Here is a 15,859-nt window from a genome sequence, read left to right as displayed (position 1 = left end):
TTTTTGTGTTGTAACTACGGGACCAATCCCGACCAGGTGTTTGGATGATGGAAACTACGCTTCAAGGAACATACCACACCTCTGAAAGGGGCATCTTAAATTCAGTCTGCACTTGTTATCAAGGTTACATTCTCTTGTAAGTCTATTGGGATATGGGTAACTCTATAATAAAAATAAATAATAATTCTTTATATAGCGCCTACAGATTACGCAGCGCTGCACAAAGCATGTCATATCAGTCCCTGTCCCCATGGGTCTCACAATCTAAAACAGTATGTTTTTGGAGTGTGGGAGGAAACTGGAGTACCCGGAGGAAATCCACGCAAACACAGAGAGAACATACAAACACTTTGCAGATGTTGACCTGGGTGGGATTCAAACCCAGGACCCCAGCGCTGCAAGGTAGTAGTGCTACCCACTCAGCCACCGTGCCGTCCTGCCTATGAGATCCTTAACATAACCCTTTCCTGGCCAGATCCGAGGCCATGTTTAGCCACACAAAATCTACCCTGTGGGCAACAACAGATCTCTATGCCCCTCTCTGTATAAGCGGTAAATCCAGATTAGAACAAAATGCTGAAACATGGATTTTGAGCTGTTCCCTCCCAGCCCCTCCACACCTAACACAGTTGGGTGTGGTGGGTGGGTTTGTGTTATTGTAAAATTGCTTGACTTCACATCCTGTAGTTCAAAAAAAAAAAAAAAAAAAATTCTAATAAAATAAACCAAAATGGACTACAGAGGGGTAAAAAAAAAATTTAAAAAAAAAATACCCGACCAGCTGTCAACTCTGCTGTACTTCAAATAGACCTATTCTACCAACCAAATGCTGTCATCAGTGAGAGGGTTAATAAAAAAAGGCACAAAAAATAGTCTGCATATGGTTAATGTAGAACTTCAGGGTGGGGTTCCTCGAAAACACTTTCATGACTGCCTTGCAGGAGTAGTAATGAAAGGCTCAAAAAAAAAAAAAAAAAAAAAATTCAGAAATGACATCTAAATGATTAATCAATTTTGGTTAATTTTCAACTACGAGGCTGGGGTCATTTATAAAGCCATGCCGGGACAAGCAACGACAAGCCAAATATTATATATTATGTATATATGATGAGCATCAGTTCCTTCCGGGTTCTAAAGGTTGGAACTAATGCTCATCAATGAAAAGACAACCAATGACCAGGCTCCTTGTATTATCAAGCTACGACCCCTAACATGTGCACATGTTGAGAACTGTAGTACCATAAACCTGAGAGCCACAGGTTGCTGACCATCATGACCCAAAAAAGTCAATGTTAGAAGCAGATCTAGTATAAAGTGTTATATGCAGGCAACAATCCAATACAGGATGGACAATCGAAAGGCTGCTCAAACGAGCGCCGATAGATCGGCTGATCACTGATCGTCTCCTGATTTATGTACTGGCAGACCACTACACGACATGGATACACACATCACCCATTGTGAGGTCACCACCACGATCAATGCCAAAATTAAGACCCCCACCCACTCCTGACAAAATCTGAGCCATGCTACATCTGTACACAGGAGGGAACAATAGGGACATTCTACTACATGTAAATCCGACCCAGCTGAACTCTGACCACAGCCATTGCAAAGGAGAGGCAGATCAACCAAGCACAATCTAAAAATTCCTCGAAGGCACAAGCAGAGCAAAGAGCCGCCATTTGTTTACAGGGACAGTGAAAAAAAAAAAAAAAAACCCTATGGGCCGAAGCATTGTGGGTAGTATGATCAGATTTGTCGCCTTCAAAAAAAAACGTGAAACAGGTTTGGACACCGTGAATTCTTCCGAGCCTCCACCCTATAGAACAAACCTTCTAGAAGGAGCGGTGGGCCTCTTTATATGCTAATAGGGATCATAAAAGCAGCAAAGCCTTTAGGGTCGATACAATGATCGGCCATTGTTCAACGAACTGGGACGAGGAGGAGGAGGAGGGGGGGGGGTGTGAAATGTTAACAGATGCAGATGGACCCTAATAATAGGGGCTCAAAAACAAAAAAATTTTAAATAAAAAATTTAAAAAAAACAACAGAAAATTAAATATAAAACAATACTGTACATTAGATTTTTTAAAATAACAACTTTCCAATTTTGAAAAAACACCAGTAAATGGGTCACAGAGGATTCAACGTAACGTATAGACGATGGCTGCGCAATACACGCATGTAAAAGGAGCTGGTGACCCACCGTTACACCCTCACCCCTTACCCAGTGACTACTATGAGTGACATATGGCAAAGAAATTTCAGGGCTATCCCCAACAATACTGTGTGCTTTAGAGCCTACCCCCTGGTAGAAAAGGGGTTAATCTATACAACCCCCCCCCCCCCTCGAAGAGTAGGTTTGAGTGTAACTTACATTTTTCCGCCGCCAAGGGGAAAAAGTTCCAGGCGTGCATTCTAAGCACCAAATAAACCACTAGATGCAAAGCTCCTTCCGACGAACTCCAAGACACCAGTTTAATCTTTAAAACGCCAAAAAAAAAAAAAAAAAAAATTTAAAAGGAAAAAAAAAAAAAAAAATCAAATCCCAGAGATGAAAAAAAATATCCTTTCCTTGTACCAGCAATAGTCGTAGATCCTACGGCAGATAAGGACTTATCTGATGCACAGATGAAACACATCCATCTCAGAAGAAGATCCTTCTACGAAAAAAAAATGAAAAAAATTTTTGAAAAATTTAAAAAAAATCCACAAGGGAAAAAAAAATAAAAAATAAATTAATTATTCGTAAAATATTGGCTTCCTCTCCCAGCATAAACCCGCTGCAAATCTGCATTACCCAAAAAAAAAAAAAAATTATGCTGATCCTAGCAGTATTTTTTTTTCCCTCTCTCCCCTTCCACCGAACAGATTTTTATTTCCTCTCTCGGAAACTTCTTCCCGAAAAAAAAAAAACAAAATTTTTTACACATAGCCACACACACTATTTTTTTTTTTTTTTTTTTTTTTAGACTGGGATTATGATCTCAACTTAATGTGGCTTTACTGCCAAGGGGGTGGGGGGAGAAGAAGGAGGGCAGGAGAGTAAGCCAGTTCCCCTTTCAGTCTCCAAATAAAAAAAAAAAAAAAAAAACCTCAGCTAGGAAACCAACATGTGTCAATTGTAGTAGAACCAGTCGAAATTTAACCCCTTCTCCCCCCAACAGGCCCCTGGGCCTATGTCCTGCTGCGGATGACAGCGTTAAACAAGGCCCTTCAGAAAAAAAAAAATATATATATCAGAAAATGTTTTTAAAAATTAAAAAAAAAAAATGTAAACACCACCCCCTCCCCTTACAGCAAGACAGTATTACCTGCAATCCACAGAGCGTTCAGAAACAAGTTTTAAAAACCCGATTTTCATGCAGCCAGAATTTAATCCATGCAACAACAACAACAAAAAAATAAAAAATTCAAGCAAAAATGGCAGATGCAAAAACATTAAAAAAAAATTAAAAATTTAAAGGAAAAATTTAGAGCATTGCACCAAGATGGGATATTGGGCCAGCGGTTCCGGCACCGTATAACGCTCCATCAGCACCGCTGCAATATAAATAATCCCTTGTATTCTGCAAAAAAGGGGGAGAAAAAAAAACCCCGCACTCTCCTCTCATTGAGTCACACACACAAAAGCCGGGGACAGCGGAGGGGGAAGGGACATGCAGCACAACAACAACAATGTATCCACCAAGTAACAAGCAAAATAAAAGAACAATGAGATGAGTTTTAATGTGGCGAGAGCATTACCTAGAGGCAACCCCTTGTTTAGCAAGTGAGAACTTCCCATTGAGGTGTGTGTCCGGCCTCCCTAAAAATGACTGAGATATGGAAAATTAATCCCAAGCATATGGCCGCCACTTCAATTTTTCCCAGAAGTAAAAGACACACACACACACAGGCACAGGCTCACACACTGCCCAAATGTCTCTGCAAGAGAGGGGAGAGGCGGAGGGCGGGCGGGGAGGAGACTGGAAAATCTCATGGTTCTCGCCTGCTGCTGCACCAGCCCAGCCAGGCGGGGGGGAGCAAGAAAAAAAAATATTAAAAGGGATATTTTACACAGGAAACATGGATTTCACTAGAGGTGAAAGGTCAGAAGGCAAGGTCTCATATTAGAAGAAAAAAACAAAACACAAAATTAAAAAAAAAAAAAAAAAAAGACGTTTATTGTAGATATTTTTCTACAGCTCTGACCATTAATATTTCCGGGTGCGGTGACTTCCTGACTTTGCCCTTTATCCACTTAATACTGCGCTTCCTGCTGAATATTTATTAGGTTGTGATCACAGTGGTTCCTTAAATATCCATCCACCAAAGAGAACACCTCCCTCTATCCGTCCATCCACCAAAGAGGACACCTCCCTCTATCCGTCCATCCACCAAAGAGGACACCTCCCTCTATCCGTCCATCCACCAAAGAGGACATCTCCCTCCATCCGTCCATCCACCAAAGAGGACATCTCCCTCCATCCGTCCATCCACCAAAGAGGACATCTCCCTCCATCCGTCCATCCACCAAAGAGGACACCTCCCTCTATCCACCAAAGAGGACACCTCCCTCTATCCGTCCATCCACCAAAGAGGACACCTCCCTCTATCCGTCCATCCACCAAAGAGGACACCTCCCTCTATCCGTCCATCCACCAAAGAGGACACCTCCCTCTATCCGTCCATCCACCAAAGAGGACATCTCCCTCCATCCGCCCATCCACCAAGATGAGATCTCCCTCCATCCGCCCATCCACCAAGATGAGATCTCCCTCCATCCGCCCATCCACCAAGATGAGATCTCCCTCCATACGCCCATCCACCAAGATGAGATCTCCCTCCATACGTCCATCCACCAAGAGGATATCTCCCTCTAAGATGATATAATAGAAGTCAAAAATTAACTGCGGAGCAGTTGCACCCTGTATCAGGCCTTGGCACAGGTGCCAGTAAGAGCAGCTCCTGTGTCTATAGAACTGGTCTCTGTGTGTAGTTCCACTGTTATTCTTCCTGGAAATGTAGAAATACATTGTATCGCCTGCTCTTCCCTCTCCCATGTTACAGGGGGGACGCTGATCGTCAGCCATGATTCACTCTGTACATTTCCCAGAGGAATAACAGAGTGACATCACAAAATAAAGCTGCAGAGGGAAATACAAATTAGTAAGGAGGTCATGGGTCATCTGGTTTATGGTGGCCTAATGGTCTGACGGACCCCTCGTTTTTGCGATCTGTGGGGGTCTCAGCACTGAGACCCCCGCTGTCCAGCATGTTAGGCCCTATCCCGTGGAACCTGAACCCATCACACGCATTGATCAAACCCAAACTCCACAGCCCAAAAACGATCTGGAACCGAGGGGTCATATAGGTTCCCTTATAGAGAGGTTACAGGTCAGAGGTCGCCACCCACATGGAAGGCATTATATTACCGCCATATGGATGTCAGTATAGTGCACCCCGGATACAAGGCTGTGAGGAGGAGGAGGGCAGCAGATTCACAAATATTTTTGGTTTTCTATTTCTGGAACTTCCTGTCACATTCTCAATTCTACTTCAAAACTAGCGAAACTTATAGAGGACACCCCTCCCCCCCAAATAACGAAGGCGCCAAAAACTACACCAGTCCCTCGAAAAGATGGGTCAAAATGACGGACAGCTTTATTAGATATGTTAACTACCATACAGTCATCTCTGTGTAAACCACCATTATAGATCTCAAGAGTGGTCACTCAGCTTTCCCAGAATCCTGAATGACCCCGGAAACCTTCATGGTGTCCCCTCAGGATTTTAAGAAAGTACCAACCACCCGTCTTTTCCAGAAACTGGTCTAATTAATCATAAAACAGCAGATTAAACAGCAATGCCTTTTCAGGAATCTGAAAAAGCTGGGTGATTGACATTACAGCATTAACTATTGTAGTCTTATTGCTCATCAGTTATTTTACAGACGTTAACCCTAATTCAGCCTGTACAGAACCTGTAGAATTCTACCAACATGAGAGATCGCACAGGGGCCATCACCCAGCTTTCCCTGAACCCCGAATTGTGCTGCAATACATCCTCCATCATGTCCAATAAGACAATCAAGTTATTACCCAGCTTTCCAAGGATCCCGAGGGTCTTATTGGACGCCATAAGGATGTATTGCATTACCATTCAGTATTCAGGGAAAGCCGAGTCACCGCCCCTGTGCGAATTTTTGTCTTTATAGAAACAGATTCTGTACAGGTTAGGGTTAATATTTGTAAAATAGCTGCGTGATTAGCAATAAGACATTACAGCATTATCTATCATAATCACCCAGCTTTTTAAGATTCCTGAAAAGACAGTTCAGGTTTAATGTATGGATTATGATTAATTAGAGCAGTTTCTGAAAAAAGTTGGGTGTTCCATCATTGGTTAGTACCACCCAAATTTTCCAGGAACTGATCTAATTAGTCATTAACAGCAAATTAAACAGAACAGTCTTTTTAAGAATCTTAAAAAGCTGGGTGATTACAATAATTAATGCTTTTATTTTACAAATATTAACCCTACATCTGTACAGAATCACTCAGCTTTCCCCGAATCCTGAATTGCGCTGCAATACATCATCCATGGTATCCAATGAGACACTTCGGTGCTAATCTATGACTGAAAAGCCAACTTTTCCAGAAACCAGTCTGGTTATTCAGCAGATTAAAGTGAACTGTCTTTTCAGGAGTCTGAAAAAGCTGGGTGATTAGCGTATTTAAAACTGTAATGTCAGCCTTCGTGTTCATCATCCAGTTATTTTAGGAATATTAATCCTAACATGTACAGAATTGGTTTCCATTTCTACCAACATAAAGGATCGCGAAGGGGCCATCACTCAGCTTTCCCAAACTTCTGAAAGACAAAATGTCCCCTACTGTTCTTATATTTAAAAAGATGTTCACTCAGCAAAGTTATTGACACCCAGCTTTCTCAGAAAAAAAATGTAATCAATAACTTACTGAAATGCATTTTCGGGCTTCTGAAAAAGCTGGGTGACCGCTGCAATAGGAGCTTTAAAGGCGGGTCTTATTGTTAGTCACCCAACTACTCCATCTATCCATCTTGGTTGCTATCCCTTGGATATCATTGTTCAGGGGCCATCACTCAGCTTTCCCTCACTTCTGAATGGCAATAGATAACCCACTGTCCTCAGAACTCTTAAAGTTGGCAATTGCTATAGTCTGTGACCCCCAGCTTTACCACAAGCAGATCTTATCATTCATTTACTGCTTATGCTACACCACCTTTTCAGGAACCTAAAAAAGCTGGGTGACCGTCACTGTAGGAGTTGTACTGTCTGTCATTGATTAGAAAATCAGCTTTTATACACATATTAGTGCCCAAATTTGAAAATAATGTGTTAACTATCATGATTGCAGAACCATAAGCCCTGACACTCAGCTTTCCCTAGCTCCTGAATGGTAGCATTAATGCCTCCCTCACAATATGCCATTCAAGACTCTTAGTAAGTTGACTTGCTATAGCTGGGAGATAACCAAAACTACCATCATTACAGCTCCTAATGTGGTATCCACTCAGCTTTTTCAGATTCCTGAAAAGACCGTTCAGCTAAATTGGCAATAAATAATTAATCAGATCAGTTTCTGGGAAAGCCGAATGTCACAAACTATAGATTTGGGTTAGTAAAGTTGAGGACAGTGGTGGATGTCCTGCCATGCAGGAGTTAAGAAAAGCTGAGTGACAGCCCCTGCACAGAGACAAATTCTACGTAAATGTTTGGTAAATTATCTGCTATTACCTGCATTACAGCTCCCATTGTGACCCAGCTTTTCCGGAATCCTGTTTGGAAATTTATATTTCTTTCTGGGAAAGCTGGGTTGCACATACAATAGCTTCAGTATCGCAAACTATAAAACATGGAACTTCTCTGGGGTTCTGAATGACATTTGCCACAGCGGGTGGGGGATGCATTACAATGTAATTAAATGGATCTGATATTCAGGAGTTCAGGAAAGCTGAGTGAGTGTCTCAAGGATGATAAATCTGCTCAATTACCCTAAGGGATGTAACTACCTACATCAGGACCCCCCTGACTATAATGTATTGGTCACAACGTGTGGTCTTCCACCACGTCATAGAGTGAGACACCCAGCTTTCCCAGGAGCAGATCAGTTTAACCATTTCCTACAGATTCTTTGACTCCCAGTGTAAACTCTCCTTGATGGTGATGAAACCACAACACACTAAAGAGCCAGGATCAGGATTCGGAAGAGGAGGTAAAAAAAAAAAAAAAAATACAGCGAGGGAGGCGATGTGAAACAAAGTTTTGTCCTGTGATGTGTAAGATACGTTGTAGCTGGCGTGGTCAGCTGACTCCAATAATGCAGAACACTCAACTGTATGCAGGAGGCATCTATTAAAGGAACAATCAGGCCGCGGCGCAGGGCAGGCCCCAATAACGGCTCTACGCCCTGCGCCGCGCTAAACCCCCCCCCCTCCCGGACACTAGTAACACCCCGCTGCAGGGCTGCGCATACAAACGTGGTCTCCAGGAAGCCGGACATGAATAACTGCATTATGTGGCTCCACATAAAAGTTTCACGGCTAAAAGCAGATTTTCATTTGAGGCGAGTTCCTGCCGCCAGTAATTGCTTCCCATCCCGGCACAATCCATTATTTATTAGGTGACAATCCCAGACTAGCAGACTGGAGATACGGCGATATATCCACCCCCTGCCTAACCGCATTACAGCGAGGCGGCCATTCAGGGCTCGGGAAAAGCTGGGTGACAACCCCCTAGAATAAGCCCGGTGTAGCGGATATACTGCCATGCATTCCCTGCTGCCATTCCGGGGGCTAGAAGAATAGGGGAGATCTGTAAGTTATCGTATTAGTCGTCATCACCCAGCTTTTCGTGGAACAGATAAAACCATAAAAATTTAAGTTTAGAGATGTTGCACTTTCCCAAATTTCATGGGTACCCAGGTATCTTTAAATTAAGTATGGGTATATATGCCAGGATTGCAGATTGTCCAAGCAGGGGGGGTCCTCACACTGCTGTGCTCTGTGCTCTCTGCAGCCAGTGTAATGCACGGTCCCTGGAGAGATGTGTAATCAGACCTCACACTGCTGTCCTCAGTGCTCCCTGCAGCCAGTGTTATGTACTGTCCCTGGAGAAATGTACAATCAGACCTCACACTGCTGTGCTCTGTGCAGCCAGTGTTATGCATCGTCCCTGGAGAGAAGTGTAATCATACCTCACACTGCTGTGCCCTGTGCTCTCTGCAGCCAGTGTTATGTATCGTCCCTGGAGAGATGTGTAATCATACCTCACACTGCTGTGCCCTGTGCTCTGTGCAGCCAGTGTTATGTATCGTCCCTGGAGAGATGTGTAATCATACCTCACACTGCTGTGCCCTGTGCTCTGTGCAGCCAGTGTTATGCATCGTCCCTGGAGAGATGTGTAATCATACTTCTCCACTCAATTTTGAGTAAAATGTGTAACAGATCCCTTCAATGAGCAGCCCCATTGCTGTGCTAAGTGCACAGCAGTGTGAGGAGTGGGTGGTCTAAGTGACATCACCCCCCAGGTCACACTCCGTCCAGGGCCTTGCATTTCCTTACACAGTGACTCCACCCATCTCTTATACATTTGCATGTTTCCATTAATCCCTGTGATTGGCTGATGGGGGTGTGCGATGCTATATAGTACATTAACCCTTTCAGTAAATGGAGGACGGAGGCGCGATCCTGAGGTGTAACAGGGATGTAACCACCAAGCGGATGTGCTCTGTAGGTCGGGCCTAAGGGGAACCTCCCTGCACACACGGACGCTCACCACTTCCTCTTTCCGATAATCTGGTTGCAGTCACAAAATTTTTACATGACTCCGAGTGACTAAATTTAGTTAGTGTTTAGGTCTAAAAGGAAACCTCTGCCCTTGGGGTCACCTTGGTCATTATCCACCCAACAGAGCACCACGGACCATTGAGATACCGACAAAGGGGAGGAGTGGGACTCCAATCTTTAAAAAGGGGGGCGGGATTCAAAACCACTATTTATAACAGCGGGTGGGACTCCAAAATACTGTAACGATTAGTATTGGAGTCCTGCCCCCCTGTAGTACGTGGCGTTTGTGAGTCCTGCCCAGTTACTCATCATATTTTTGAATAAAGCCCCCGTTGCTGGTCACATTTTCGTGTCCTGACCCAGTACGGATACTATTTTTAGTTAGATGGTTTTTTTATTGTGGCAGATGATATCTCCAAGTACCAATATTGTATAAGAGAGTTATGAGGGGGGAGATTTATCACAAGTGTCAAAGAACAAAACTGTTCTAGTTGTTTAAGGCAACCAATCAGAGCTCAGCTTATATTTTATAAACTGCTGTGGGAAAATTAAAGCCGAGCTCTCATTGGCTGCAGCTAGAACAGTTCTGCTCTCAGACACTTCTGATAGATCTCCCCTCATAGTGTCATCACCAGTGATTGATAAATACAAGTCCCCGCACCGTGTGAACTAATCACATAATTAATAATAAATAATAATAATAATAATAATAATAATAATAATAATAATAATAATAATAATGCAACAAACTTAAATATTTGTATTATGGGAAATTTCAAAACTGTGCGGAAAAAAACATGGTTTATATACGAATATTATTATTTTTTAAGTCCCACCCACAAACTGTGCCTCCACTGATGAAGGATATGACCCAGAATACTTGGGGACCATACATCAGATTCTACACTAGGAACCTGGAGAGTCTGCCACAGGGTTAGTCATATGCAAGAATGGACGCATGTACCGATGAGAAAAGCAGTAGGCTCCACTGTGCAGGACACAGATAGGAGTTGAAGTACGGTGGCTCAGTAGTTAGCATTACAGCCGTGCAGCACTGGGGTCCTGGGTTCAAGTCCCATCCAGGTCAACATCTGCAAAGAGTTTGTATGTTCTCTCCATGTCTGCATGTGTTTCCTCTGGGTCCTCCGGTTTCCTCCCACACTCCAAAACATACTGGTAGGTTGATTAGATTGTGAGCCCCATTGGGTACAGGGACTGAGTTGGCAAGTTCTGTGCAGCGCTGCGTAATCTGTGTGCGCTATATAAATAAAAGAATTATTATTATTATTTATCCTGTCCGGTCGGTGTTATCCGCTTCCTAATTCCGTATTGCTCCCAGTAGCAGTGAGTAGAGGTGAATTATTACAGAGAATTATAACTTACCGAATCTCATAGAACACAGTAATAATTATGTATACGGGAAGAGACGAGCGCGGAGGTATTTATCATGATAAATAAGGAGTACACTGTACAGCCAGTACTTAGACTCTCTGTATAATTGTTAAAATTACTGCAAAAGGATTCCCCTCTGGTCAATAATAGACAAAATCCCAACCAGGTGGAGAAATATATAAAACCAAACTGCTCCCTCGGCCGAGCGAGCGGAGGACGAGATAGTTAAACGATATTTATGACTATGTCCTATCCGAATCCTTGTGGATGGAGGAAGTAGATATTATTTAAAGGAATCCTCCAGGAAAAAACATGGGGCCCAATGTTATAACAGTCCATCAGTGGAGGCTCCTCTAAAAGTAGTACTCAGTATTCTGGTCCCAATGAGGGATTCATCCCCCCACATTAACTTATCCTATGTAGTAAGAAGAGATGCCCCAAGGCCCCCTACCTCATTAGCCTGGAATGGCTGCAGGGTCTATTGGGGTGCAGAATGATCACTGGCACTAAAAAGATCGAGGTCACGTCTGACCCTTAAGACTCAGGACTATGCATGGAAACGGTTTCGTAATCCACTTCACAACACCTTGCTCTCCTTTTAACGTTTAGCAATTTAAGCAGCGTAAATCGCTCATCCTTCCTCTGCACACTGAAATTTATGATGAAGTGCTGCTAGACAGGTAGGCACCATCATAGGAGACCAGAAATATCTTAATGTCAGAAGTAGCAGTAGGTAAGTATAATGGTCAAATAACAGGTGATATAGAAATATGCAGCTGCGGGGGTTACAGTATTCACCTTTTGCACCAATTTACATTCAGAGCAAACATCACTGACCATATTCATGTGGTATTCATACAATAATATAGAAGGGTCTAGCATACACACAGCTGTCGTATCTAAGCTGCAATGATATAGCCATTCACCTTGTACATGCACTAAATGTGTGGCTAATCAGGCTGCAATAAAATTTAACCCTGTGCGCCGCTTGAGGCCTGTGTCATTGGCACGAGGGGAATCGCTCACACACCGATGACCGTACAAAAGTGCAAACACAGGCAGGAATAGGACCTCTTCTGAGTTTAGTGGCTTGGGCAGGCGGTTCATACACATGGCTGTGGTAGCCACACCTGTATGTGTGAGCCTATAGAATGAATGTTAGAGCGATCTGTTGATTGGATGAAAAGCGCTCGGAGACAAAAACCAAGGGGCGTGTGCATGTAGCTTTAGGCATCAGAAATGGGTCAGAATCTGGAAAAAGTTTGTGTCCCTTTTCAGCCAAGTGGAGATGATGGGGGCATGCGCTCCTCATCCCTTCTCCACAGGATGTGGTCGGCCACAATACATGCAGTAATAGGACCTGCTCACCGTACCGTGACTGTACCGTGCACAGTAGACCTCAATGGCTGATGTTTTTGTGTCTAACTCACGGCCGCCATATAGGTTTGCACGAGGCCTTACATAGTGCAAAGCCACTGGGGGGAGGTTAATGAAAGTGTTGCTCAATAGTCCAGTGCAGAGAGACATGCCCTGACCGACTGACCCTACTGCCGCCCCGACCGAGCGTCCAACCCCTCCATCTGCCGCCGTGACCGACCACCCCGACTCACCGAGCGACCCCCCCCTACTGCCACCCTGACTCACCGAGCGACCAATCCACCCTTCTGCCGCTCTGACCAACCCACCCTTCTGCTGCCCTCACTGACCGACCGACCGACTGACCCTACTGCCGCCCCGACCGAGCGTCCAACCCCTCCATCTGCCGCCGTGACCGACCACCCCGACTCACCGAGCGACCCCCCCCTACTGCCACCCTGACTCACGAGCGACCAATCCACCCTTCTGCCGCTCTGACCAACCCACCCTTCTGCTGCCCTCACTGACCGACCGACCGACCGACCCTACTGCTGCCCCGAGCGAGCGTCCAACCCCTCCATCTGCCGCCCAGACCGACCGAGCAACCCCCCCCCCTACTGCCACCCTGACTCACCGTGCAACCGACCCACCCTTCTGCCGCTCTGACTGACCAACCCACCCACCCTTCTGCTGCCCTCACTGACTGACCGCCACTACTGCCACTCTCACTGACCCACCCACAGAGTTTTCTGCCGCCCCGACTGCCTAACTACTCTTTAGATCCCGGCTGCTTGCCTTGTATCACCATTCCATGTCACAGCCTCTGAAGGACACAAGGAAAAGTTGTGTGACCCTCCAAGTAATACTCCCTCAGGGCCCATAAAGCTATCAAAAATGAAAGCTTTGCTCCGATTGGTTACCATGGGCAATCGGTGGTGAGAATTAGGGCTTACTGACTGACACTAATGATACTGCAGCCATTTTGCATTCTCCAAATAGGATTTTACATGGCTGGGATCACATGCCGTTACCCCACAACAAAATTTTTACACCTCTTCTTGTAAATATTAGCAAAATATTGTTGAATTTTTTTGTCAAATATAAATAAAACGCCCCATAAAATACTTAAAAAACACGTTATTAATGGAGTCTATTGTTAGCAGCACTTTCCGTGCGACCACCATCAGTCATGTAAAATCTTGTAGAAGGACCTGTACGGGTAAATATCCCTTACCAGATGTCTGCCATCCAAGTTGCCATAGCGACATTTGTCCAGCACACGTTTATATTTAACCTAAGCGGCGTCACTTTAATGAGTTCACGACGACCTTGAAGAGCGAGACCGCGCCAATAACTTATTATTCACATTTTTATCATAATGCAGGACTCTCCCCGCTGATAATCACCTATAGAAAGCGCTAGGCCCCGCCCACGGATAAAGGGCGATTTATAAATCAGTCGTCGTATACACGGTTTCTCCATTGAGAGATGCGAACATCTGCAGGAGCGGGGAGGTTGTAATAGGGAGGGGGGGGGGGCAAATAATCTTTATACAAAATAATAATAAAAACCTCTAATTTTAGATTTTAATCAAAAAATATCTGGGTTCGCTGCTTCGGGCCGGAGCAAATCGCCGGAGGTTGAAAAACATTAAAAATTCTATTCATTCTTCTATAATTGACGTTGTGCAGTTATTTATCCAGCCGTGGCCAGCCCCCCCTCAGGGATTTATTATAATGCAGCCATGAAAAAACATTACGAGGGGTTTTCCAGGCTTAAACTATTAATGATCTTTCCATGTTGTTCACAGGATAAAGAATAACAAGGTCATTGCTGAGGGTCTGGGATCTTGGGACCCCCCCCCCCCCCATGATCACAAGAATGAGATCCCATTCACGCTAATTGGTAGAGCATGTACTCTGCCGCTCCATTCAATACTAGAGGAGGGTACAAAATTTCCGAGCACAGCGCTCAGGTATCTCTAGGACATGCTCGTTGACTTTGGGAAGGGTGTCAGTCAGTCTACAGATTGATAGTCATTTCCGGTTTCATAAAAACACTGGGTGGGGCGATCCCTATGGGCAGGTAAAATTTAGACTATACACAACATTTTCTCAGCTTTGATAGTTATCCCCTATTCACAGGATGAGGATTGGGGGTAGGTCCCAGTGGTTGGACCCCCCAATCACAAGAACGGGGGTCCGGTCTGGTTAAATAAAGTGGAAGGACACTCAAGGTGGAATAAGACTGCCTTGGGCCCTGCGCTGCAGGAATATTATATCCCCTACAAGTCAGGAATCACTTCCTACATCTGGTGCTAGAATCAGGCAGAAGGGACACGTCCTCCATTCCCCAAATTGCTGCTTTTAACTTGCAGTTTCAGGACCTTCGCAGGTCCTGAAATGGCTCTTCTGTTCATACTCAAATACACATGTATGAGGAGATTTCTTGGGTGAAGGTCCGTCACAGTATAAAATTTGGTGGGTGGTTATTGGCCCCTTAGAACTCTTGGGCCCTGAGCTACCGCCCAAACCGCCTGTATTACAATCCAATACTGAGGGTACTCCATCATTTAGCGATAACAGGACCCTCGTTTTTGTGATTATGGGGGGGAGGGGCATCTCATCAGTGGGATCTGTGCCAATAAAATTGTGCATACAATGTATCAATAATGCACGATGGGACAACCACTAAGTTAAAGGGGATGTGTGGGATCGAAACTTCCACAGGTAGGTAGGTAGGGAGCCTTCACATCTAGGAAATGTCGGAGAGGACGCAGAGATGTAAGGTCATTGGGAAGGCACAGTTTTGTGAATTTCTAAGGTCCTAATCTGGTTAAAAAAAAAAAAAAAAAAAAAAAAAAAAAAAAAAAACCTATGAATTGGCTGATAACAGAAAACAAAAGAACAGGTCCTGCAGTATGAAGTGGATGTCACTGGAGATTAGCACATCTCATCAGCGCTGGACAGTAATGGATCCATTTCCAGGGAGGATGACAGGGGGCACGGGCACATACAGCTGCCCCAAGGCAAAGAGATGTCAGCCCTGACGGGCGCCCGGGTAACATCTCTGTCTGCAGTGTGTGTACACAGACTGATAAATCCGGCGGAGGATGAGCTCCTGATGTGTCACATCTCGGGGGAAGGAAGAGCCTCACATTTTCCACATCTTCCTCCAGGTTCTGGGGGGGGGGGGGCTGCAGGCACAATCACAACCATCATTAGGCCGGGAGAGTCACATAGTAGTTACCGCAGCTGTTCTACCAAATCCTGTATGATGCCAGGAACACCGTAAT

At 44.5% G+C, this 15,859-nt stretch overlaps 1 protein-coding gene across 7 annotated transcripts in view; it reads right to left on the bottom strand.

Moving 5' to 3' along the window:
• Positions 1–15,859, bottom strand: part of CTBP1 (C-terminal binding protein 1) — a 280,570-nt gene that overhangs the window by 36,583 nt on the left and 228,128 nt on the right. The window contains exon 1 of one of the 7 annotated variants that reach the window (XM_072126237.1): positions 3,751–3,919. The exons of 4 other annotated variants lie outside the window; for them this stretch is intronic. In XM_072126237.1, coding sequence (XP_071982338.1) covers positions 3,751–3,790 — 40 coding nt within the window. In that variant the 5' untranslated portion in view covers positions 3,791–3,919. Of the gene's footprint in view, positions 1–2,380; positions 2,513–3,317; positions 3,433–3,750; positions 3,920–15,859 lie in introns of those variants that run through there. 2 more of the 7 variants (XM_072126240.1, XM_072126238.1) reach the window with 2 other exon arrangements.

Source organism: Engystomops pustulosus, chromosome 1, assembly GCF_040894005.1.
Source record: "Engystomops pustulosus chromosome 1, aEngPut4.maternal, whole genome shotgun sequence".
NCBI classification, from domain to species: Eukaryota; Metazoa; Chordata; class Amphibia; order Anura; family Leptodactylidae; genus Engystomops; species Engystomops pustulosus.
This window is presented reverse-complemented; position numbering and strand designations above follow the sequence as displayed.